At 44.7% G+C, this 26,850-nt stretch overlaps 1 protein-coding gene across 1 annotated transcript in view; it reads left to right on the top strand.

The window, feature by feature from the left end:
- Positions 1 to 260: 260 nt before the first annotated feature.
- The window catches only part of IDH3A (isocitrate dehydrogenase (NAD(+)) 3 catalytic subunit alpha), a 64,611-nt gene continuing 38,021 nt past the window's right edge, over positions 261 to 26,850 (top strand). The window contains exons 1-3 of the mRNA XM_030188128.1: positions 261 to 376; positions 19,986 to 20,048; positions 20,313 to 20,396. Coding sequence (XP_030043988.1) covers positions 347 to 376; positions 19,986 to 20,048; positions 20,313 to 20,396 — 177 coding nt within the window. The 5' untranslated portion in view covers positions 261 to 346. The remainder of the gene's footprint in view (positions 377 to 19,985; positions 20,049 to 20,312; positions 20,397 to 26,850) is intronic.

The raw sequence follows: 26,850 nt of genomic DNA, 5'->3' as shown, positions 1-26,850 counted from the left end.
ACTGGCTCAATCTATAAACTATTAGCTTTGTTGAGTTTGATCTTTTCTAACTAATGCAGAAATACCAATCTCAACCCCCTCCCATACAAACAAATAAATCTCAGACTAATAGGGCTGGGTTCCCATTTCCCCGAGAGTTTCTAACGACTCAAAGGTAGGCTAGCGTACCAAGCTAAAGCGTGCAGCAGCAGCCAGCAAGGAGAGTTGATGGTTAGGTTTCTGAATGTGGGGCGGGGTTTACGTCTGGGGTGGGCGTAGCGTTGAGTGGCGTCGAGTGCCTGAGAGTTTGGTGGTACCTACGACTACGAGTTCCCTTCCCATCGCTGGAGTTTGCGTGGTGGTCGGGATGGCGGGTGGCTTCGCTTGGAGGTCGATGGTAAGTGCAGCCGTGTAGCGGGGGGATCTGCAGCGGCACGCTCAGAGGCCGCAGGTTGGCTGGTCGGTTGCTAAGGAGACTGCGCTGCTGCGGGAAGGCTCTCTGTCCTTTTCGGGCCTCTTCCTATTGCCCTTCGTAGGCCCGCTCAGAATATCCACCTGAAGTCCTAGTCGTAGCCTGTTCTTCCTGGAGGCGCCGCGCTTTGCGTTGTCTCTTTGCGGCTGGTAGAGCTGTGTTCGCTCGCGGGCACCGTTTGATAATCGTACAGGAGGCATAACCTTGAGAGATGGAGGCCGCAGCTTGTCTGTGTTGCGGGACCGGCGGAACTGCTCCTCCGCAGGATTTTCTCTTTCCCATCCCCTCCTAGATGCGGTGGGTGATCTTAGTCCTCCATTCGGACTGATGTCCCTGCCGGCTTCCGCTGCCCTCTCTCGCTACTGCAGTAGTGTGGGCGCTGCATGGAGATTAAGGGGGCGTTATCACGATTTTAGCGCCCAGATCTATCCACTGCTGCTGACCCAGATGCTAAAAATTCGCCGCTAAGTACCACGTGCATCTATGTATATTCACGGTTCAATTTAGATTTTGAAAGGCCGATCGATGCTCAAAGGAAAAAGCATGAAATAAGCAGCTCGGTAGGGAAAGTGCCTAGCACATGTGTAGAACATTCTCACGGTAAGTGTCAAGGTTATACGCATGTCCTGGTTTAAACAGTAATCATGCAGTACATTTTTTGTCCAACATTTCTTTCAAGGCCACCCGTGGCCAATATACACAGTGCCAGAGAGGGCATCCTGTGGCTGCCGTACCTCCCTCTTTTCCTCATCCTCTCCCCTCATCCTACCATCCTCACATTCCTGTAGAAAGCGCAGGAAGAACCTCCATCCATGTCTCCTGTTGCAACCACAAGGTACACGTGGAAGACAAATGCATGCTTTGCACTTAAAAAACGCACACACATATTTGGTTATGCTCTCTGGACTTAAAGGACTCATACACACACATCCAGATACTTCCTGAGCCGGAAGTATCTTCGATTTCAGTTGGGGACGCAGCACTTTCAGTACTGCTATTTGACCTAGCGCAGACTCCCAGGGTATTCACAAAATGCCTAGCAGTAGTTGCAGTGTCACTTGTTTGTAAAGAACGGGCCTCTGTTGTAGTGTTTTATTTTTAGCGAGAACACAATCCCAATAGACTTTGTGGTACTCTCCTACTGTAAAGCAAACCATAGACTGACGTCCTATGCATGCGTTCACTGACGTGACGTCACATGGCGTTTTTTTTTTTTGGTTCCACGAAACTTTTTTTTATAGTACTGTTATGTGCAGGACACATGTGCACACATAATACATGCACATGGCACATTTTAACGCTGTTTAAAAAATGCAAGCAGACTGCTCCACTGAGAATTCGCCCTCATGCAGTGACAGCTCCAGACCTGCCAGAAAATTATGAACATTAAAGGTAGGCGCTCCTTTCTATGTGTTGCACGGAATGCTTATTTTAACACTAATGAACTCGTAATACGTTTGCTTAGGATTATTAGAAGCTGCTACCGCGAATAGTAAAAGCGATGCAGAACTCCTTTGCGCATTAGACGCTGAATAATGTGCATGTTAGACCAACTACAACCAATCTAAATCAAATGTTGCAAGTACGGTAAGCTTTGAGAATGCCTGCCTCAATTTTTTTGTATCATTATTAACTCCCCTAGAAGTGCAGGTTGAAAGTATTTCAAGGGGTTTGGAGCGTAGCATAGAAATAAACAATGGATTCACAGAAACACAATTATAGACATAGTTATACAAATAACCATAAAGTTGCACTGTTCTAATTCTGTTTATCTAGAGCTTATAAAAATACACCTTGAAAACTGCTGTAATCAACTGATAGTTTTGATTAACCAGTCACCAAACTAAACAGCTATATTTAGAGCTATTGGAAGGGCAAGTATTCCACCATGGCTTTAGTACAGGAAATTGCCCTGTAGAGCTAATTCAACTATTTTGGCTTTATCTTACACCTTTTCTATAGTTTAAATCTCTGTCTTAGTGTGGTTGTAATGCAGTTACATCCTTTAGCTCAGACATGTTAAACATGTGGACTGCCTCATAGTATCTAATGTGCATTCTAAACTATATCTATCTATATCTATATAGTGCAATCCACTTAAGTGCAAGGGTCTGGGACCAAAGAAATACATTCAGTTAACCGGAACATGCACTTAACCGTTGTGACCCAAAGAAGCTCGAAATCTGATAAACACATGTACTGTTTTATTATATGTACAGTATACAGTCTCCATTAACTGACATTAGGCTTATTTGAAGTAATCAGTCATAGCCCTCTGTACACTATTGTGTCTGTGAGTTCCATAAACTACATCTGCCAGACGGTAAAAACTGTCATAGCACTGACATTCAGTGGCCTCCAGATAGGCCTGTACGGTGTTGACTCTCCAGCGCACAGAAAGTCGCTTAACATTCTTGAAGCAACGGGGCTGTTTGCTCTTTCCAATGACGAGTGGTTCCAACTTCCATATTGCAGCAAAGGAGGATCGTCAGTCGGTCCTTCGACGTTTTACTTCCTGTAGTTTTGGCTTGTTTGAATGCAAGTGTTCCATCAGGAATCGCTCGCCAGTAGAGACCATTTTCATCAGCATTGAAAATGTCATGAGGTGCAAACTCGTTCAAGATGGTAGGAAGAACTGAAACCACCCAATTTTCAGCACAAAGTCATCGTCTTGTTTCTCACCATGCTGTTTCTTGAATTTTATGTTGTTCCTCTCCTTCCATCTTTCCATCCATGCAACAGTGGCTTTGAATTCAGTTAGTCCAAGACTTTCAGCTAGCTGATTAGCTTTCTCTATAAGCAGTGGACCATTGACAGGAAACTGTCTGCTCCTGACTTGAGAAAACCACTGAAGAGCATCTTCTACATCCTCAGCTTTTACTTCCTGTTTATGTTTCCAGTGTGGATTAGTATTGTTTTACCAGTCTTCCAGAAGCTGATCTTTCTGCTTCAAGATACATGAAATTTGACTGGAATTGACCCCATATTCTTTAGCAATAGATGCTTGACTTTGTTTGTTTTCTAATTTTTTAAGAAATTCTATTCATTCAGCCAGTGTTAGTCTTACAGTTGCGCGACGATGACGACTCCATTGTACACTCTTAACAACTTTCTTTCACTTATTCTATCAAATTAATTCTCATTGGTTACCGTCTGTGGCAGGTAACCAATGAAATTTCAAATTTATCGCCCCTTTGTCATGTGCCAATTGGCTTCCATATTCCGTGCGTGCACTTATTCTAACAAATTAACTCTCATTGGTACTGCCTGTGCAGGTAACCAATTGAGATTTCAAATTTATCACCCTTTTGTCATGTGCCAATTGGCTTCCGTATTCCGTGCGTGTGCCTATGCGGTGTCTTTCCTGCAGAGGAGCGGCCTTAAACCATGCATATAAGCAAATGTTGCACTTATCAGTGGCGCGCTAAACCGAAGTTTGTCCCCATAGAAATTGATGGCGCCAAAAACGGGACCAAAGTACGGCATTTAAACAGAGCATGCACTTATCTATCTACTTATCATTTCTATAGCGCTACAAGGCATACGCAGTGCTGTACACCATACACAAGACAGTCCCTGCTCAAAGAGCTTACAATCTAGATAAGACAGGAAACAGAACAATTAAGGGTAAGAGAATAAAGAAGTGAGGGTAAAGGACAGGTTAAGTGAGTTAGGAGTCAAATCAGTGGTAAAGAGGTGGGTTTTGAGTTTGGACTTGAAAACGGCTAAAGACGGGGCTAGACGTACAGGCTCGGGAAGACTATTCCAGGTGTGAGGTGCAGCAAGATAAAAGGAACGGAGTCTTGAATTAGCAGTAGAGGAGAAAGGGACAGATAAGACAGATTTATCTACAGAACAGAGTACTCGAGAGGGAATGTAGGGGGAGACAAGAGTGGAGATGTACTGGGGAGCGGCAGAATGAATGCATTTATAGCTTATCCGACATGCACTTAAATGGAGTGTACTATGTATATATATATATATATATATATATATATGCACTGTGTGTATGTGTGTGTATCTTTGCCATTTTCAGGGTACAAACAGTAGAAGTCTGCCCGGCACTGGCTTTTATTTCCGAATTCTCCAAGGACAAACAGGCTGCATTATTCTCATAGATGGGTTGACAATCTGCATCGGTCCTGGAATCAGCATGATGCATATCAAAATGAAAAACGTTTGCTAGAGCTTTCTGGCCCGTCACGCATCCGTGCTACTCAGTTCTTCTTTTTCCGTGGCAGGTTCTGCTGTTGCTCCTCGTTTGCCCGGGAAGAGCCTTTTTGGTTTTCGGCTTTTTCGCCTTCCTCTGTTATTCTTTTTTTTTTGTTTATGAAAAAAAATCAAAAAACAGATTTTTCCCTTATTTTTTCTTAGTTTTTAGCCCGCATTTATGTTTTCTTTCTTTTAGCTGCAGCTTAGACCTGCTCGGCCGGTTCTCCCTTTTATTTGTGCCCCTTTTCAGGCACAGTGGCGTTTTTTGATTTCACTAGGGCAGTCTTCCCTTCTGTGTCATCGAAGACTCCCAGTGGCTTCAAACGCTGGTCTTGGTGCAACCGGACCATCTCAGGCACAGGTACCCATTCATGGTGTATCCAGTGCCTTGGCCCTGAACATAGCCCAGCTCGTTGTGTCCTTTGTGTTCGTATGAAGAAAAGGATTCAACTGGCTCGAGAAGCCCAAAGGGAAAAACTTTTTGGTGTTCGGTTCAGTCCTTCAGCATCGAGGTTGGCTGCATCGAGGGGTGCATCGACGTCGGAGAGTGGAGGTAAACGAGGCCAAGACATGCTGGGAGTAGCGAGGCATCGAATGGGTTTCCACACGCCTCGAGGTCTCCTACTGTGCAGGCCCCCTGGACTTTCCATCGTCAGATCCAACCCCAAGGACGTGGGGATTCGTGAGGTGCATCGAGCGAAGGCTAAGAGACACCGTTCTCCTTTGATGCATTGTGCCGGGAGATCCAGGGCGCCAAGGGATTTGGCACCCGAGAAGCATCAACGGCGGGAGTACCACTCCCCCCTCCATACAGGAGATTCCAACGCGTCGGCCTCTCAGCAGTCCAGTTCCTCCGGTATCGGCTGATTTTAAGTATTGGATCCACATTGAACCTGGGTTACCTCACAACTCCATGGTGGTGGTGGACTCCGCCCTCAAAAGGGCCAAGAGTTCTAGTGATTATGCTTCGGCGCCCCCAGGCAGAGAAACTAGGACCTTGGACTCTTTTGGGAGGAAGATGTATTAGGCCGCTATGCTCACTGCCCATATACAATCATACCAGCTCTTCACAAGCATCCACTTGCGGAACTCAGTGCGGCAGCTTAGTTTGGTTGATGCCCTACCTCCAGAGCAGGCCAAACCTTTTCGCCAGCTGGTCATGCAGCAGAAGGTGTGTCGTAAATTCCTGGCCAGGGGCGCATAGGACACTTTTGATGTACTGCTCTCAGCACAGGTAGGTACTTGCAGAGGAACTCTCTGCCCTTCTAAAGGCCTATGCGGTCGAACCCGTTCCACCAGGGCAAGAAGGGCTGGGATTCTATTCCAGGTACTTGTGCAGAAGAAAACGGGGGATGCATCCCAACCTAGACCTAAGGGTCCTGGACAAATTCCTAGTACGAGAAAAGTTCAGGATGGTTTTCCTGGGCACCCTTCTTCACATGATTCAGGAAAATATTTGGTTATGCTCTCTGGACTTAAAGGACTCATACACACACATCCAGATACTTCCTGAGCCGGAAGTATCTTCGATTTCAGTTGGGGACGCAGCACTTTCAGTACTGCTATTTGGCCTAGCGCAGGCTCCCAGGGTATTCACAAAATTCTCCAAAGACAAGCAGGCTGATATTCTCACAAGTGGGTGACGCCACGTCGGCCCCGGAGGATTTTAAAGCAAAATCTCTTTACGGCGTTCTGTTGCGCGAGCGATCGTACTGCGCATGTGCGCACACCTATTCCCGCTCGCCGAGCGGACACGCCCCTCAGTTTTTCTTTTTCCGCGTCTGAGGAGACACGGAGTTCGTTAGGGCTTCGTGTTTTCTTCAGGTCTTCGGAGTAAATCTCTTTTTTATTTTTTCATTTGTACTTTTTATGGCAGGCTCATTGTGGCTTATATATACAGGTATTTTTTGTACCTGAGGCAAGAAAAAATGTAAGTAATTGCCAGAGTCACAAGGGGCTGTGCCTCAACGAACCATATAAGCTTCTCTTTTTCTTTTTTCTTCAATATATTGTTATCTGTGGGCTAGCCAGCAAATAAAACAAGCCCACATTTTTTGATCCATTTATTAAAACTTAAACAAATTGCTCTCGAGAGCTGTGAGAGCCTGCTTCAGCACACTACTGGCTTTGAGCCTCAAAAGTGGTGAAGGTGTATGTCACAGGAAAAACCAGGAACCTAAGCAGGTGCATCCCTGGTCAGCCACTGAATGGGCAGCCTGGTGACACAATATCAGTGGTGTAACCTTTGAAGTGAGTCTCCACCCGTCTCGGCGTCTCCTGCTCTGCAGGTCATTCGGACGCATCGGCGGAAGTGTCTTGGGCCGGATCGTCTCCCTGTGAAGCGCAAGTAGTGTCTCAAAGTACCGAGACGTATTCTACTCTGCCAGGGATGCCCAAAGGACCGGATCATCTCCCTGTGAAGCGCAAGTAGTGTCTCAAAGACGAGACTTATGCTACTTGTCAGGGATGCCCAAAGGAGTTTCTGGAGTCCGACAGAGACCGATGCACGCTGGGTATAGTTATGCATCGAGTAGGTCTCCACCTGCCTCGGCGCCTCCTGCTTGGCAGGTCATTCGGGCGCATCAGCGGGTGTCGGTACCATCGGTGCCGAGAGCGTTGCTCCCTCTATTATGGAGGTATCCTGGCATTGGACGTCGATACACCGCACATGGGTACCGTCGGTACCGAGTATCATCGGTACCGGGTGTCATGGGTACCGTCGGTACCGAGTATCATCGGTACCGGGTGTCATGGGTACCGTCGGTGCCGAGTATCATCGGTACCGGGTGTCATGGGTACCGTCGGTACCGAGTATCATCGGTACCATGGGTGCCGTCGGTACCGAGTATCATCGGTACCATGGGTGCCGTCGGTGCCGAATGTCATCAGTACCGGGTGTCATGGGTACCGTCGGTACCGAGTATCATCGGTACCATGGGTGCCGTCGGTACCGAGTATCATCGGTACCATGGGTGCCGTCGGTGCCGAATGTCACCGGTGCGTCGGTACCGAGGAGTATCGGTACCGGGAACATTGGTACCATGGTCGGTGCCATGGGTCCCGTCGGTACCGGTACCATCGGTACCATGGATTCCGTCGGCACCGGGTATCATCGGTACCATGGGTACCATCGGTGCCGAGTGTCTTCGGTGCATGGGCACCGTCGGCACCAGGTATCACCATCGGCATCAGATATCATGGGCACCATCGATCACAGGTATCATCGCCCATCGGTACCGAGTATCACGAGTACCATCGGTATCGGGTATCGTCGGTACCATGGATAGGTATCATGGATACCGTCGGTACATGAGTACCGTCGATACCAAATATCATGACCAGGTACCATCGGTACCATGGGTGCCATTGGTACCAGGTGTCTTGAGCACCGTCGATACCATGTGTACCATAGGTACCGTCGGTGCTGTTGGTGCCGAATATCATGGGTACCATCGGTACCACATGTCAAGGGTCCCTTCGGTACTAGGGTATCATGGGTACCATCGATACCAGATATCATGACTATCATCGGTACCAAGTACCATGGGTTCCATTGGTACCGGGGGTCATCGGTACCATGTGTATCATCGGCACCGTCGGTGCCATGAGTACTATCAGTACCATCGGTCACATCTCTGTTATGGAAGTCATCTGGCAGTCTGGTTTCGATTCCCTTGCATTGCCAGATGTTGTCCTTGGCTTCGAGACCATGGGTACCATTGGATGCCATGGATGCTACCGCCTCCCGCGGCATCTAGCTTTTCAACTGGTCTCCTTCACCGATGCTGCCTCTGGTATGGGTGTTCGCTCGTAGAACTTACCGCGCCTCCATACCTTGGCTTCCAGACCCAGAAATGCATGTTAAGAACAGCCATTTTGCTACAGGAGAACATATTTTTCCATAGCTGTTCTGTAGAATTGTATGTATGACAGTTGTTCTATACTGGTCAATGTTTGCATCTGAGCTGCTCTGTTTGAGTAGTTGGCTCAGTTCAATGATGGTTCATCTGATGAACATGAAGGTCATGGGGTTTTCTCTGCTGAGAATCCTCTAGATCCTCTATTTGTCTTGACACATTACAATGGAGATTGTCAATCAGCCCAATGCCAGATGCTCGAGGTCCTGGACTACCATCTTCAACTCAGAACTGATAGCAGTTCTAAGAACTTGCTTCGGCGCCCCCGAGGCCAGAGCATACATCCTTAGCCTCCTTTGGAGAATGGCGTACCAGGCTGGCATGATCGCGTCCAAGACCAAGTCCTGCCAGATCTTTATGAACATTCCCACCGGAGTAGGCTACATCTTTTTTCCAAGTGTCGCAAGTTCCTGTCCAATGGCGTTTTCATCACTTGTATTGTAACACCTAGATTTCTGCTCTAGGTATGGTGATGCGCAGACTCTCATGACTGTGTGCCTCTCACCTGGAGGAGGAGACTCAGCAGAAAATTGTTGATATGCTGTGCATACACTTCCTCATCTCGGAACTTCTTTAAAGAGATCAGCACGCTCGTTCTAGTCAGCGGCGTGCACCTAATCAGGCTCCTGCAGCTATTCCGCAGGAACCAGAGAGGGGTTTTGGAGTGGCTCCAATTCAGCATAGCCACTATATATATAAAAAAAAAAAAAACAACAAATGTCCGTACCGGCCAATCTGCCTGTCGGGGGGAAGTTCAAATATTCTCCACCACAGGTGACTTCTATATCCTCCAACCGGGGAGTTTTTTCAAATAGTCCGGTTAGGATACATTCTCAATCTGGAATCAAACCCTCCACATTGTTCATTGGAAGTTAATCCTTTAGCTTCCATCAACAGTGAGTACTTGCAGAGGAACTCTCTGCCTTTCTCAGTACCAATGCAGTCGAGCCTGTTCCACAAGGGTAAGAAGGATTGAGTTTCTATCCCAGGTCCTTCCTTGTGGGTTCCGTCCCATCATAGACATAAGGGGCCTCAACAGATTTCGTTCAGGATGATTTCCCTGAGCATCCTTCTTCCCATACTTCAGGAAAACGAATGGTTATGCTCTCTGGGCTTACAAGATACTTCTACTCACTTTGCGTCCAGAGTATGTTTTTCCTAGTGCCTAGCTGTTGTTGCAGCGTATCTTCATGGACTGGGAGTGCAAGTGTTCCCTTAACACGTTGATTGCCCGTCTCAACAGATTACAGCACAGTAATATTGAGACTTCTAGACACATGGCTTCCACAGTTCACGTCACTCCCTTGACACTTTTGCACATCTAGAGGATGTAACCCAACTGTTCGCCAGTCTTCGGAATTCCCCTCAGAGGTGGTTAATTCTCTCCATTTTGATTCTGAGGTGTCCAGTCCACCTTACTCAGTCAAAAGCTGCTGACGAAGGTTGCATCCCTCCTGGCTATCCAACCTAATTATTTTAATCAACCACACAATCGGGTTGTGATGTACTCGATAACAAAGGAGTACTGGATCTTGTCCTCTGAGTCAAGATGCCATGCAGATGTAGCGGTGGGCTCGCCAACGCGGCTTGTTTTCTCCAAGCCATTTATCTAATTGGCGTAAACAGCAGTCTGGCCGACAGGCTGAGCAACTTAGTTCAATCACAAAGTCCCTCAGTTCTGTTCCAGGCTGCAGGTTCACGGCAGACTACCATCGGATGCCTTTCTCCTCCTTTGGGGGACAAGTTTTCTGTATGCGTATCCTACCATACATCTGGTGGAAAAGACTTTGCTGATTCTCAAGCAAGATTGTGGAGCCATGATTCTGATTGCTCCTTTCTAGCTACGTCAGATACGATTTCCTCTTCTTCTGGAGTTGGAATGTTTTCCAGCTCTCATTACGCAGAACGAGGGGGCACTTCTACATCCCAACCTCCAATCTATGGCTCACACGGTCTGGATGTTGAGAGTGTAGGTTTCGTTGACTTTTCCAGAAGAGTGTCTCCCGACTCTTGCCTGCTTCCAGAAAAGGATTTCACAAAGAGGTGTTATTCTTTTCATGGAAGAGGTTTGCCGTCTGGTGTGACAGCGAGGCCCTAGATCCTGCCTCTAGTCTTATACAGACCTTGCTTGAGTTCTTTCTACACCTGTCTGAATCTGGTCTCAAGACCAACTCGGTCAGTATTCATCTTCGTGCAATAAGAGCTTATCATCAACGTGTAAAAGGTCAGCCTTTAGCTGTCCACTTCATGACGTTTACTTCTCCCACAGTATTGAGAGAATTCCTTGTATGTGTCTAAGGGGGATTATTTCTGTTGGGCTTAGCACCCCCAATAATTTTTACAGTTGGCTCTTATGCTTCGGTCAGAGCCCCTATCACTCCTTATTCAGTATCTTGGGGTCTCAATGTCGTTTTCATCCAGCTGCTGCAAGCTCAATTCGGGCCACTGGATTCCTGTCATCTGAAGTATTGGACCTGGAAGGTCATTTTCCTTGGTGGCTGTTCCTTCAACTCGAAAGGTCGGTGAGCTTCAGACTCTAGTAGCTCAAGCTCCTTACCTTACTTCTCATCTTAACAGAGTAGTTCTTCGCATGCAGCCAAGGTTCTTACTGGCGCTGGTATCAGAGTACCATCTGATCCAGTCAATTGTCTTGCCAACATGCTTTCTCCCTCATCTTACAAGCCCTGGCGAAAGCAAGCTGCGCACTTTTTGCGTGGAGCAGACGAGCTCCCTCGCAAGGTCCGCCCAGTTGTTTATTTCTTTTAATGCCAGTTGCTGTCGGAAACCGCATCATTTCTTCTTAACTGGCAGATTGCATCTCCTTCATTTTTGTCCAAGCTGGACTGACTCTAGAGGGCCATGTCACGGCTCACAAAATTAGAGCCATGGCTGAATCGGTGACTAATCTAAAATCAGTCACTATTGAAGGGATCTGCAAAGCTGCGGCGTGGTCATCAGTCCACACATTCACATCTCACTTCTGCCTTCAGCAGAATAGCCGACGCGTCAGTCGGTTTTGGGCAGTCGGGGCTGCAGAACTTCTTTGGGGTTTAGAATCCAACTCCAACCCTCCTAAGCCCATGTTTGTTCTGTTCCAGGCTACACTCATTTAGATGTTTATTCTTTCAGGTCAATTTTTATTCTGGCCTCGCCGCTGCGAGACTCTATTGACCACTGTTTGTTGTGTAAGCCTGAAAGCTTGGGATACCCCACTTGTGAGAATATCAGCCTGCTTGTCTTTGGAGAAAGAGTAGTTACTTACCTGTAACAGGTGTTCTCCGAAGACAGCAGGCTGCATATTCTCACAAACCCTCCCACCTTCCCCTTTTGGAGTTGTCTCCTCCATCTTTTGGATATAACTGAGGGGCGTGTCCGCTCGGCGAGCGGGAATAGGTGTGCGCACATGCGCAGTACGATCGCTCGCGCGACGGAACGCCGTAAAGAGATTTTGAGATTTTGCTTTAAAATCCTCCGGGGCCGACGTGGCGTCACCCACTTGTGAGAATATGCAGCCTGCTGTCTTCGGAGAACACCTGTTACAGGTAAGTAACTACTCTTGCCTAGCAGTAGTTGCAGTGTCACTACGCAGACTGGGAGTGCATGTGTTCCCTTATCTCGATGATTGGCTGGTAAAGAGCACCTCGGGGGATGGTGCTTCGGAGTCCATGCGGATGACTAAATTACACCAAGTCCCATATCACTCCTGTTCAAAAATTGGAGTTCATTGGAGCACTGCTAGACACGAGAACAGTTCAGGCCTATCAAGGCACGGGCAGACAACCTTCTGTCCCTGGTGTCTACGGTTCAGATGTCTCAACAAGTCATAGCTTCGCAGATGTTGAGACTGTTGGGGCACATGGCCTCCACAGTTCATGTTATGCCCATGGCAGGGCTGCATATGAGATCTGCTTAATGGACCCTAGCCTTTCAGTGGTATCAAGCTGCGGGGAATCTAGAAGATGTCAATCCAAGTGTCCATCGACTTTTGGAACTCTCTTCAGTGGTGGACAATTTGATCCAGTTGACCATGGGACACCCATTCCAAATTTCTCAGCTGCAGAAACTTCTGACGACGGATGCATCTCTCCTGGGGTGGGGGGCTCATGTAGATGGGCTTCACACTCAGGGAGCCTGGTCCCCCCAGGAAACAGGTCTTCAGATCAACCTCCTGGAACTTCGAGCGATCTTGAACGCTCTAAAGGCTTTCAGAGATTGGCTATCCAACCAAATTATCTTAATTCAAACAGACAACCAGGTTGCGATGTACTACACCAACAAGCAGGGGGGCACCGGATCTCGCCCCCTGTGTCAGGAAGCTGTCCAAATGTGGCTTTGGGCGCGTCGTCACTGCATGTTTCTCCAAGCCACTTATCTGGCTGGCGTAAACAACAGGCTGAGCAGGGTAATGCAACCTCACGAGTGGTCACTGTATATGGGCGTGAGGCACTTCCTCGGTGGATCTTTTTGCCACTCAAATCAATCACAAGGTCCCTCAGTTCTGTTCCAGGCTTCAGGCCCACGACAGACTAGCGTCAGATGCCTTTCTCCTACATTGGGGAACAGGCCTTCTGTATGCGTATCCTCCCATACCTCTAGTGGGGAAGACTTTGCTGAATCTCAAGCAAGACTGAGGAGCCATGATTCTGATTGCACCCTACTGGCCACGCCAGATTTGGTTTCCTCTTCTTCTGGAATTGTCCTCCAAAGAACTGTGGAGATTGGAGTGTTTCCTGACCCTCATCACACAGATCGAGGGGTCGCTTCTACATCCCAACCTCCAGTCTCTGGCTCTCACGGCCTGTATGTTGAGAGCCTAGAATTTGCTTCCTTGAGTCTTTTGGAGGGTGTCTACCGGGTCTTGCTTGCGTCCAGGAAAGATTCCACCAAGAGGTGTCACTCTTTCAAATGGAGGAGGTTTGCCGTCTGGTGTGACAGCAAGGTCATAGATCCTTTTTCTTGTCCTACACAGACCCTGCTTGAATATCTTCTACACTTATCTGAGTCTGGTCTCAAGACCAACTCCATGAGGGTTCACCTTAGTGCAATTAGTGTGTATCATCAGCGTGTAGAAGGTAAGCCTATCTCTGAGCAGCCTTTAGTTGTTCGCTTCATTTGTCGTTCCCCTTCTCCTCCACTGCTAACTCCAGACTTCTTTCCTTTTTCCTCGCGGCACCTGATGACTGGAATAGACTTCCTGAGCCTCTACGTCTAGCTCCATCTCTACCTGTTTTCAAATCTATGCTGAGAACCCACCTTTTCACCACTGCTTTTGGCTCCTAGCCACTACTCAATTGCCCTCCCCTTGTTCCTTCTCACCCAGTACTTTCCTCGCCCTTAATTGTCTGTCTGTATTTTTAGATTGTAATCTCTATTGAGCAGGGACTGTCTATGTCAGGTGTTCAGCGCTGCGTGCCTCTGGTAGCGCTATACAAATGCTAATAATAATAATCTGTGTTATTTCCTCGTTGTTGCGAGGCCCAATTGACTTATGTTTATTGTTTTGGGTGAGCCTGGATGCTAGGGATACCCCATCTGTGAGAATAACGCACCCTGGTTTTCCTTGGAGAAAGCGAAGAAACTTACCTGTAGCAGATGTTCTCCAAGGACAGCAGGCTGATTTATTCTCACATTCTCACCCACCTCCCCTTGGAGTTCTTTTGTTTCTTTATGCTTTTTGGACTTAACTGAGGAGCGCAGTCGTGCGTCAGGCGGGATGGCACTTTGCGCATGTGCGGTGCGGCACTGCACACGTGCCAGAAGGCTCTACCAAATTTTTTTCATTTTGCTATGCATTATGCCGATTCCCGGGCCGACACAGGTCGTCCACCCATCTGTGAGAATAATCAGCCTGTTGTCCTCTGAGAATACCTGCTACAGATAAATATCTTCGCTTTACTGACATTACCGTCTAAGCACTGGTAAATTTTGTTTTGCTTCCTTTCTCTTTCCGTATAAGAATCTTTTGTGTTTATACCTTGCACTTTTGAATTCTGTTACTGTTTTCATCTCTACTACCTCCCACGTAAGGGCATTCCAGGCATCCACCACCCTTTCTGTGAAAAAGTACTTTCTGACGCTACGCCTCCAAACTCAGTTCATGTCCTCTAGTTCTACCACTTCCCCTTCTCTGGAAAAGATTTGTTTGCATATTAATACCTTTCAAATATTTAAATGTCTGAATCATATCACCTCTATCCAGTGGTGTGCTGATAAATGTTTAACAACAGGCTCTCTCCCCGGTCCCCCTCTGCGCCCCTCCCCCCACCTCCAAATTGCAGAGCTGGCTATAGCCGGGGAGAGAGCCTGGGGGGGGGGGGGCAATGCATTACTCCAGGAAAAAAAAAATTAAATGATCCCAGGTTCCAATCTAATTCATGTTTAATGTGTGATAAAATGCCATAAATAAGTAAATAAATATAAACTTTTAACGTTGAGCACCTGATTCTCAAAGTGAACATATTCCAAACACTATAATGAAAATAAAATGATTTTTTTTTCTACCTTTGTTGTCTGGTGACTGTTTTTCTGATCATGCTGGCCCAGTATCCGATTCTGCTGCTATCTGTCCTCTTAACTCCGTTTCCAGGGCTTCCTTTCCATTTATTTCTTTCCTTTCCTCCTTTTTTCTTCATTTCTGGTCCTCAGCTTCTGCCTATTTTCTTCATCCGTGTGCAGTTTTTCTCCTCTCTTCCTTTTCCCTCATCTCATCTCCTTCCTCATTCTTCCCTCCCCTCCATCCATGTCCAGCATTTCTTCTCTCTCCTCTCCTGTCCCCTGTCCTCCATCCACTCATGTCCAGCAGTGACCCTTCTCTCCCCTGCCCTGCATGCACCCATACCCAGCGCGACCCTTAGTTCTCTCCCCTCCATCCACCCATGCCCAGGGACTCCCTTCTCTCCCCTGCCACCCCTCCCGAGTTGTTCACCGGCGACTTCTCCTCCCTCCCTCTGGATCTGTCCCTCACCGACCTAACTCTTCTAATTCTTCGGCGGGGCAGGCAGTCTTGCAAGCCCGCTACCAGCGCTGACTCTCCCCTGCCGGTTCGCGCTTCAAAATGGCCACTGAGACTTCAGTAGAAGTCTCTCGAGACTGCCTCTGGAAGTCTCGGCAGCCATTTTTAAAGTGCGAACCGGCAGGGGAGAGTCAGCGCTGGTAGCGGGCAGGCAAGACTGCCTGCCCCGCCGAAGAATTAGAAGAGTCAGGTCGGTGACAGTGAGGGATCGGGCAGGCGGGCGGGAGGGAGGAGAGCCGGCTCACAAGTCGGTACAAAATGTAACAACCGGCTCGTGCGAGCTGGCTCCAGCACACCACTGCCTCTATCCCTCCTTTCTTCTAAGGTGTACATTTTCAGTTCAAGTCTCTTCTCATATGTCTTTCGGTCCAAACCCCGTATCACTTCTGTTGCTTTTCTTTGAACTGCTTTCGAGTCTTTTTATATCCTTAGTGAGATACGGCCTCCAAAACTGAACACAATAGTACAATTGGGGCCTCACCAATTACTTGTACAGTGGCATCAACACCTTTCTTTTTTTTTTTCTTCTAGTTATACTTTCTATGCAGCCTAGCATCTTTCTGGCTTCGGCCACAGCCTTGTCGCATTGTTTCGCTGCCTTAAGATCCTCGGACACTATAACCCCAAGGTTCCCCTTCTGAGTTGTGCTTATCAGTCTTTCGCCTCCAGTCTGGTACGTCGCCTTTGGATTTCTGTATTCCAAGTGTATCACCTTGCACAGTTTTGCTTTAAATTTCAACTACCAGTCCTTTGATCATTCTTCTAGTTTTTTGTAGATCGCTTCTCAGGTTTTCTACTCCCTTCAGAATAGAATTGGTTCCAGCACTGATCCCTGAGGCATTCCAGTACTCACCTTCCTTTCCTCTGAGCAGGTTCCCATTTACCACCACCCTCGTCATTTGTCAATCAACCAATTTCCAGTCCAGTTCACCTCTTTGGATCCTAACATCATACTGCTCAGCTTATTCATGAGACTCCTGTGAGGAACTATATCAAAGGCATGTCCTTGATCCAGTTCTCTGGTTACCCAGTCAAAGAAATTATATTTGTTTGGCAGAATTTTCCTTTGGTAAAACCATGCTGCCTTGGATCTTCCAGTTCATTAGATTCTAGGAAGTTCACTATCCTTTCCTTCAACAAAGTTTCCATTAGTTTTCCAGTTATCATAGTGAAGCTTACTGGCCTGTAGTTTCCTACTTCTTCCCTGTCCCTACTTTTGTGACGTGGGATCACATCCGCTTTTCTACAGTCCCGTGCTCCCTCTACTGTCTCCAAGGATCTATTAAATAAATCCTTAAGAGGTCTCACAAGGGTTTCTCAGAGTTCTCTCAATATTCTTGGATATATCCCATCTTGCTCCATGGCTTTGTTTACTCTGTTTTCAAGTGACACATAAATGGTTTCTTCTGTGAACGGTGCGGTATCTAATCCATTTCTGTATATACCTCTGGTAGCGAACTGTGGTTCATAAAGTTTATTCATAAAAAGATTAGCAGAATTAATCCTCTTAAGGATGCTAGAGAAATTTGGTTATACATTGTGACATCTAAATGGAATGATGAGCTTTCAGTTCAGCAGGAGAATGTTAGGATGCATTGTAATTTGATGCTCATATATTTTATTTAGCAACTTTTTGTTTGAACACAAAAATGTATTGAAAAGACACAACAGGAAAAAGAGGGAAGGAAAACTGAGGCAAAACCATACATGAAAAAAAGATACCAAGTTTTCTATTAGGCTTGCTGTGAGTTTCTGATCAGAAAATTGTTCTAAGTTCATCAGAAGGCATGTTGAACAAAAAAGGGGCAAGGTAGCAAAAATACAGTGTGTCATCCCCAGTTAAATCTTGGTGTGTGTTGGAACAGCTAAGTAGACTGTTTTGTGTGGAGTGAAGGAGGTCCCCTAAAGTATAAGGAACAAGTATATCTGCTAGATGTTTTTAGAAATTTATGAAAGAAGGACTTAATGGATCAGCAGAATCTGAAGATTTCATCTGTAGGCGATTGGAAGCTATATCCTATCAGCCACAGCTTCTGACAGAAAATTTTCAGGTCATTGTAAAATGCATTATAGTGGCCTAAAGTTAGGATCAATACATGCACCAATACTAAAGGGGCTTAAACTCAAGTAAATATCTGTGGGGCCAAGACATAGAAAGAGGACTTTTCCCCTCCCCCCCCCCCCCCATTGGATTTGGGTGTCACGAGCGTGTGCAGAGTGGACTCCAAATGTGAGCATGGGTTCCTTCAGCATTGTGGGATGGTTTTCCAAGAGAAGAAGGTGATGAGAATGTTTTTCCTAGTGATTCACATTGTTTTTGATTTAGAAGGATTAAGCTTTAGCTTAAACTGAGAAAGCCGTTGACCAGCTGTATCCACATGTTTAAGAGTGGTGAGGTTAGAGGAGGCTGCATCCAGATATATTGTTTGTATTAAAAAAAAACAAAAACCCTGTTTATCCCAAAGATTTGAACCAGAGTTGCTTTCATGTGGTAGCAGGTCCTTTTTCGTTGGAACTTTCTGCCCCTATAACTTCAGTTCATAATAGATCTGCTAGATCTGTTTTAGCTAGGTCTTGGAGATGGTTCTTCCCCACTGTCCCACATAATAGATCTGCTAGATCTGTTTTAGCTAGGTCTTGGAGATGGTTCTTCCCCACTGTCCCATCACCGAATGCTTGACAAGGTTTGGATGATTTACAAGCTGAAAAAATTAACATCTGAACTGTAAAATTATATGGCAAAATTTGAGGGGTAGAATGAATCCCTTTCTACTTTGGATAACTCTTGCTTTAGGTTTGATTATATACCTTTTTTCTTTTAGAAATCTTGCTTGCTGTTTTAATCACTGTTAATGACCAAGTTATATTTTTGACTATGATGTGCTTATTAAAAACTGAATAAAAATTTGAAAACCAACAAAACAAAAAAAAAAGAAAGATCTCTGTTTTTGGAGGAAACATCTATTCTTCAATGTAGATTTGTTTATCTGTTTATTTTTGGTAAATGAGCAAACTATGTTGCATTGACTTGCTACTTAACTGATTTAGGGGGGGAAGTTATCAATGTGGGCTACTATTAAAATGGGTTATTTTACCACAGGTCATGCTATTTTGGCACAGGGTCTCATTGCATAAAATAGGACTCTGTGCTAAAGCAACATGACTTGGGTTAAACTAGCCCATCTTAACGGTAGCCCATGTTGATAACTTCCTCGCTTTCTTCAGAAAATCTAAAATGGGGGATTAAATTTCTGATGCAAGTACAGTAGAATAAATGAAGGCTACTCCCTCGTTGGATTTTGCTATCCTATCCTAAGAAGATTAAGAGACACATCTATTAGATAAGAGCTCTCCTCCTTTAGCTATGTTTCACTTAGGAATAACACCTGTAGCTGTTGCTGAAAAAATAAGGTCATGGACTAGGGTACATTTATTCTAATATAATTGATACTAAGAATGCCTACCTGGAAACCTTGCTGGGGGTTGATCAGCTTGGTCTGAGAGAGGGCCATGGGCATTATGACTTTCTATAAGGTTTCTTAGTGGATTTGAGGTCTTGAAATCTCTACAGGGAAATGGGGTGGAGAAGAGAGATCTAGAAGGTAACGGGGTGCAGTGTTAAAGGTGGGACACCAACTTGGACAGTTAAAAAAAAAAATTAGGAATCACCAAAAGAGCACCCAAAAGTGCACATTTTGCTCTGCCAAAAACATTGGACCTAATGTTCCACCACCGCCATTGCGCCTGTAGATATCCTGCTATAAATTTTAATCGCCCTTTGCTGGAGAGGTTGCAGGCTTGGGTATGTATATTGATATGTGGTTGCCATGTTCGTTGGTGTTGGTCACAGAGACAGCGAATGTCATGATGGACCCATCACTGGAGCTAAGTCCCCTAGGTTCATAGGGCACAATCAGTGCTTCCAGAACCTTGAAGAATATTTCTCAGGTGCTTCTGACAATAAGGTTTATGATGTGTGGCTTCTGAAAAACATCCCCAACCATTAAGTCCTGGGACATATAGTCAGCATAGAAAGACTAACTTACTCATTAAAGAGAGAGCTACAGAGATGATGATCTCATTTGAAATGGGCTTTTGAGATCAGTATTCAATGAGGGTGTAACATGTGCCATGGATTTCCTGATTACTTGGTTTCCTGATTGTGGTTCTGACTTTCTAACTACTTATGCACTTGCTTAACAATAGCTTAATCTTTTGTGTTCAGCCTGTACAATGTTAAGTTTGAAGTTTATTGTGCTTAAAGCTGTTATGAAATGAGTGAAATAATCATTTGCTACACTGCTTATTAGAGATCTTGGAATTCTTCAGTTTTTGGCTTCTGTTGTGATACGTAATATATACTTTTTTTTCCCCCCATGGTATATTTCTACAGGTCTGTCGGTTACTTGGGGGGATAAAACAGCATAAGCCAATCGCCAGGACCCTTTCTAGTGACGTAAGTATGTAAAATCTTACTCCCACCTCCACCCTTTCTGGGATCCTAGGGACTGGAATAAAAGATCTGGATGCTGGATAGAGGTTGGAGGATGGCAGTTCAGCAAGGCATTTTTAAGATGGCCAATTCTAGCCCTAGACTAGATTTGATAGTTGAAATAGTAAGGAGGTGGATGATGCAACCTACCAAAATCCCACTTGTGAAGATTTTTTTTTCTCCATTATGAAAGGAGATTTAAAACATGCTTTTATGCTTTCCGCTTAGGTACACACAGTCACTATAATTCCTGGTGATGGTATTGGACCAGAAATTTCCTCTGCTGTTATGAAGATCTTTGATGCTGCTAATGTAAGTGAACATGCATTACGTTCAATCTGACTTGTGAGTTGTAAACTTGACGTTTTGGAAATTTGGGCAGTGACCTTCAGATTGGGTGGCTGATAACTTAAATATCCTGACAGCTGTCACAGATACAATACAGACTGTTCTTAAAAGTAATAGTTGGTGAGCTGGAAGCTTGTGAAGCTAATAGCACTCTGTAAGATCCAGTGAGGCTGCATAAAATAATCCCATGCTAAATAAAATGGGCTCACTTTTGAGAACCATCTGATTCTGATAGCAAAAAGTCAGATGAGATTACTTAAAGCCGAATGAAGATTACCTTTAACATCTGATATCTTGCCTATCAAGAGCTACAGCAGCGATTGTCAACCTTGTTCATCTCACAGCACACTGACAACGTGCAAAAATTGTTAAGGCACACCATCAGTTTATTAGAATAGGCCCTTATCATGTGGACGTCAGCCATTATTGCATAATTAAGCAATTAATAGGCCTGGAAAAAAAAGTTCTAAATTAAACTGCTCAGCTCTGTGTACAGTATAGTAGCTTAATATGCAGTGAGCACTTTCTATGGATATTAGTGCTGCTGACAGGCCTAAATATTGATCCAAATTTAAGTGAATATTCTTGTCTTTGAAGTAAGTTTGTTTTGTACAGGTATAAATTCCTTACATAACTACAGTTTAGATAAAAAGAAGAGAGGAAATTAAGGTGATACCTTCTTTATTGGACTGACAGTACATTTTTTGGCAAGCTGTGGAAAGCAGAACCTAACAAGTCCACCTCACTAGAATTTAGGCACCCTATTGAAAAGTCACAGAAGTGACTTTTCAGGGAGTGATGGCTGACCTATGAGGGAAGGAGAATCAGGAAGAAAAGCATCAAGTGCTACAGGAAATACTGAAGGGGAACTTTCTTTTCTAGAGCCCAGACCTTCCACCTAAACTCCAAGTACTTAAAGCCTTGGAGAAAAAAGGTACTTTACATTCTTTTTCCATAATCCTAAGATCTTTTCTTTTTGCAGACGCTTGAGTGTGTAAGTGTCCCACCTTGTTCTTCAGAGTGTCCAAACATTTGCAGTTAGCAGAGATTTTCCTCTTCTGGGTGATTGTGTAGCTCCAGGGATCTGATCTTCCTTTCAATTCTCTCCAACTTGCTGCTGATTGTGAGAGTTCTGGGCTGCGGCTCATTGTGGGGGGTGGGGGGGGGGGGGGCACCAATCTTGGTGTGAAAGCAAGCAGGGGCCCAGGTGGAGGCTGCACCCCCTAGGGATCCGGAGCCCCTGGTGCTGCTTTCATAACCTGCCTGAGCGGCTCTGGTATCAGCAAATTCACTTCCTTTCTGGTTGACATATTAGAGTAGCATCTTTCCTGACTCTTGGGGCCGCCTTCACTAAAGTGCCGTACTAATGTTATAGTAAAGACACCCGGGACCCAGCTCTGCATACCGCTACTTCCCCTGGCAGCCCCAACCACTCCAATATCAACTTCCTGTCTTAGGGGATGTGGCTGCCAGGGGAAGTAGCGGCATGCACAGTTGTGGTCCTGTGCCTCTTTACTGTAACTTTAGTTTGCAGCCATTTGGATGAGGCACCAGGAGGGAGGAAATATAGTGCATAGTGGTGGGTGAGTAGAGGAGAGAGAAGGGGCAGTTTCAGATGGGCAGGTGATTGAAGACAGTTAAGGTAGTAGGGGTACCTATGGACAGGAGTAACACTAACCTCTTGCATCACACCTGGGGAGCAGTCGTTGCACACTGGTTGAAAAATGCTGAGCTACAGAACTAGAATTCATTTGCTTCCGGTGTGTCTGGAAATACGCTTCAGGTAAGTCATAGCAGTCTAGTTTACCATTACTTGGGAGCAGGCAGATAGGTGGGCAGATAATCTGTGGAAGTTTAGCATCCAGCCAAAAGTGAAGATTGTGAGGTTTCCTAGATTGAGCTGTGGTGTGCATGGTATAAGACCTGGTCAGTGTTCCTGTTTTGATAGAATCAGCAGTCTTTGTATTGCCACTTTGCTCTAAAAATGCATAAGTAAGGCATACCAGGCCCTTTCTCTCTGATACAGAAATGGAGAAGTTTTGATATTTTACTACATTTACTGTTACATTAAAATTTGATATATGATTGGTGATTATATAGTAAGCACATCAAACTTCCCATTTTTTTCTGTTTAACATAGTAACATAGTAAATGATGGCAGAGAGAGGCCTGTACGGTCCATCCAGTCTGCCCAACAAGATAAACTTACTTTACATTAAACACTTTTGCTTTCAGCTGATTTACTCATGGCCGCAAAGCTTAAGGAAAGTAGTAGCCTTCAGGTGCTCTGGTAAGGATGTTGCAATTGGTCTTGGATGGAATTTACCTGCAGGACTATTATTGGCCAGGTGAATCCAGTCTCCTATGCATGTTCCTGCTGGGAGCCTAAATATGCCCTGATCTGTTTTCTAAAGGGCATTCATCACCTTTTTATCGTACTATTTTTTGAGGGATACTTCCTTTTCCCCACTCAAATGATTTCCTTCCTGAAAGATCCCTTCCATTATCTTACTTTCTTGGTTGTTGGGAGAATAGACTAACATAGCAAGGATACTTAATGCAGGTAATATAGCCTTTGGATATGCAGAAGAGTACTGCATAGAAGACTTATGTTAGAGTCTGAAGCCTCTGCACGTTCAGTTTTTGAAGGACACTATCCCCCTTGAGGAATCTTTGTTCCTGTACAAGAGATTGGGCTGAGGGTAGCCTCTGTGAGAGGTCTGAGTTTTTGGTTCTGGGACACAGGCACAGAAACTCTCTCGTTGTCCTTGCAGACAGGATATTCTACAACACAGAATCAAACATGCAAGACTACTATTAGAACCTGGGTTTAGTCCTGAAGCTCAGTCCTCCTCCTTTTCAAGTCTTGGGGCAGAGGTTAGTCTCCTTGGATAATTTTAAAAGAAAACATATTTCCGTGCACAACACTCCTCCCCTTCTGTTTTGTTCTGACGGAATCAGGCTTTCTGTCTTCCAGTGATAATTGTCAGTTGTTGGTCACCTTTTGAGATGCTTATAAGTGCCCACATTCTTCTAAATTTTAGGATAGGTCTCTTCCCCCCCTCCCCCCATTAATGTGTCCTAATAAGGTGCATGGTTTTGTAAGGCATCGATTCCAGGAAGGATCAAGGAGATACTAGCTATAATTCAAGGTGATCAAGTCCCAAAGGACCAGCTAGCCTATTATCAGAGCACAAGAGTCTTCAGAAGCAGTTACTCTTGTCTTCCAGAGGATACTGGTAGGACTGTGCCCTTGTCTCTATTGCACCCATTCTCTAAAGGCCTAAGCATGGGTGTGCTGATCTGGAGTTTTGATCCCTTTAGGTTTAGAGTTTTGAGAGGTATTTTGGCTTCCTCCTACCCAGTTTGGATAGAGTTTGGGTGCATCCCACTTCTGGACTGGCCTGGTAAGGACAATAAGAAAGGGAAAATTTGGATTTACCTGTTTTAATTTCTTTTCTTTGAGTCCTACTAGACCAGTCTATATCCCTCTTATAGAAGCTATGGCAGTCGAGGCTTCTGACAAATTCAGAAAGGTAGTTGTTTACTGGGTGTAAGGAATTCCCATTCCTTGGTTAGTGGCCATGAAATGATTTTGACTGATTTAGGTTTTGCTTTGGATGTGAATCGGAAACCCTAAACAAAAGAATTTCCTTCAGTGGTGTTAGTTTTGATATAGGATACTGAGGAGCTGAAGGCATTACCAACCCCCACTATAAAGGGGGGGGGGGGGGGTGAAGTCAGCTCTGACCTGTTTTTCTTTGGCTCCATTTTCTGTCGGGGTTATAACCCTCTTGGATTGATTTGACAGGACTTGAGGAAAGGATTTTAACAGGAAAGTTCAAATTTTTCCTTTTTTTTTTCATGTTAATCTGTATTAAATGATTAACAATTCATTTTATTTAAATACAGGGAAGGTGAGGATTGAGGCTAAGAAATGCCCCACATCAATGTGCATTACAATATCATGTACACTTCTAGAGATATAGTTTTAAGTGCTTATGCAATAGAAATTGCCAAGTCAGCACAGCTGTGTGTGTCCTCTGCTTCTCCTCCCCCTCCCCACACATGCTAGGTGAACCTCCTTTTTACTTTAAAATATTTGTTCATTAATACATTTTAAAAACTGCTTTTAACATGCTTTAGTAAATAAGCCTTCTAAATTACACTCGTTCTGGAGCCAGGGCCTACCAGCTCTATCTGAGGGGTTCTTTTACTAAAGATTAGCTTGCGTTATCTGCAGCAAGGCCCATAGGAATAAAATGGGCCCTGCTTCAAATAACTCAGGCTAATCTTTAGTAAAATACCCCCTGAGTTTTGTAACACACCTTCAGCTGGGATTTGAAAAGGTGACTACAAAATCTAAATTCATCTCATCTGCCCTGCCTCCTTCACAGTAGGACTGGTCATTATGCAGGCCATGGGTTTGCATTGCTTTAGTCTTTTCACTTGTTCACCACCTGCTGCCATACTTGTGACCAGCCCCTTCACGTACTTTGAAGAAATCAGCTGGAGGGAGTAAAGGTCTGAGTAAGAGAAGGAGAGAGAATAGAGAGTCCGGCAGTGAAACAAGATGTGGATGGGGGAGGGGTCTGAGGAGTTAGCAGAGGAAGAGAACATCTAGGTTTGCAAATTACTGATGATTATATTTCATTAAAAGGTTGTGCCAGCTGCTGCTGCATCCCTTAATTAAAATGCCAGTTGGCAAAGGGGGAAACCTGACAAGTCAGGGACCCTTCTTGACTTAGGCCCTAGGTACATGTCGAAGTTTGCATTAATCCTACCCAGATAGTTGGGAAAGCCTCAGACAGAATCTGAATGTTACCTACATCCCTTAGTTTACATAGATGCTTGCACTGCCAGATTTAATTAAAACAAGAATATGGTTTATGCTGAAAATGAAAAATAATGTGATTTGTAACTCAGTGGCCTTCAACACTGAAGACCAAATGAACTAGCAAGTTTTCCATAGTTTGTATCTGTGGGAAAAATTCAGTATTTTTCTGACACCAAACGTTAGGATACTTAAAAGGAGTAAATGGTCCTCGGAAAGGAATGATTGTAGACCAAAACAGAACTTTAGCATTTCAAGTAAGGTAATCAAAAATATGTTAGGTGGTGGGCTGTGTTACTTGTGGTCTTGATGCTGGTTGTGATTTCTCTTTTTGTTGCACTCTTAATATATAACCAGGACCCAAGACTAAGCTGATCATGCACAAGAAGACTGTTTTATCCCTTTCCTTCTCATTCTTTGCCAAAAGAGACAGAGTTGAGAGGTATAAACCTCATGCAGGCATGAGGGAGTTTCCTGTATGTATGTATTGGTGCTAATTGAGAGTTCTGAAAAATGAAACTTACCATTTTAACATAGAACTAACAATGTGGATAAATCATCTGTTCATCCTATTTTATCTAACAGCTGTAGACAAGTTTTAAAGACCTTCTCTGGTGTAAAAGACATCTCATGTACTTACATCCTGTTTGGAGGCAACAAAAAGGCAACTAGATGCTTCAATGTCTTATTGAAATCTTCACTCGATTTGACACGGCCGTGTGTCGGCTGCAAGACCTGCATCAGGAGTCTGAAGATTAACTCATGCAAATGAATAATTCAGTCGGTCAAATTGATATGTTTCTGACATGTTTGGAGTTTTTTGACAGGATACTGAATTACGACATGTTGGAGCCATCCTTGCCTATTTTCTGTTCAGATTTATTTATTTATTTATTGCATTTGTATCCCACATTTTTCCACCTATTTGCAGACTCAGTGTGGCTTACATCATGACAAGCACCAATCAACAGTAGATAAACAATTGGTTACATAAAGAACAAGTTTAACAAAATGGATATAATCAATTCAATAAAGCATACAGACTATCAAGTAATTAGTAATGTGTTGGAATTCCTATTATTGATTATTATGGTAAATCTTGTTAAAAAGGAAAGTCTGCTGCACTGTTAAGTATCAATTTGACTGTTGCTAAGTGTGTTCATGCTCAACTGAATTAGTCATTCAGACTCCTGATGCAGGCCTTACAGCCAAAACACAGTCATATTGGGTCAAGTGAAAATTTCAGTAAAAGCTATTGAAGCATCTAGTTGCCTTTTTGTCACCTTCACTGTCTTGCTTGCTATTTTTTTGGACTTGTGGAATTTTTCTTCTGTGTTGTTTTTACATCCTGTTTGGGCCATATTAACAGTGGCTAAACAGATTCAAAATCAGCAAAGTAACGGTGATTCTTCTTCTGACTTCATTTAAAGATCATTGGTACACAAAATGTGAAAATGAAGAAGGTTGATGCTAGGAATATTTTGAGCCAGACATTTTACATGCCTACAATCCCTGGTTTTGTGTATGTGGCACAAACACCTCTGATAAACTAATACCTGCTTTTGCTGGTGAAAGAAGTGAATA

This window comes from Microcaecilia unicolor, chromosome 1 (genome assembly GCF_901765095.1).
Source record: "Microcaecilia unicolor chromosome 1, aMicUni1.1, whole genome shotgun sequence".
NCBI lineage: Eukaryota > Metazoa > Chordata > Amphibia > Gymnophiona > Siphonopidae > Microcaecilia > Microcaecilia unicolor.
This window is presented reverse-complemented; position numbering and strand designations above follow the sequence as displayed.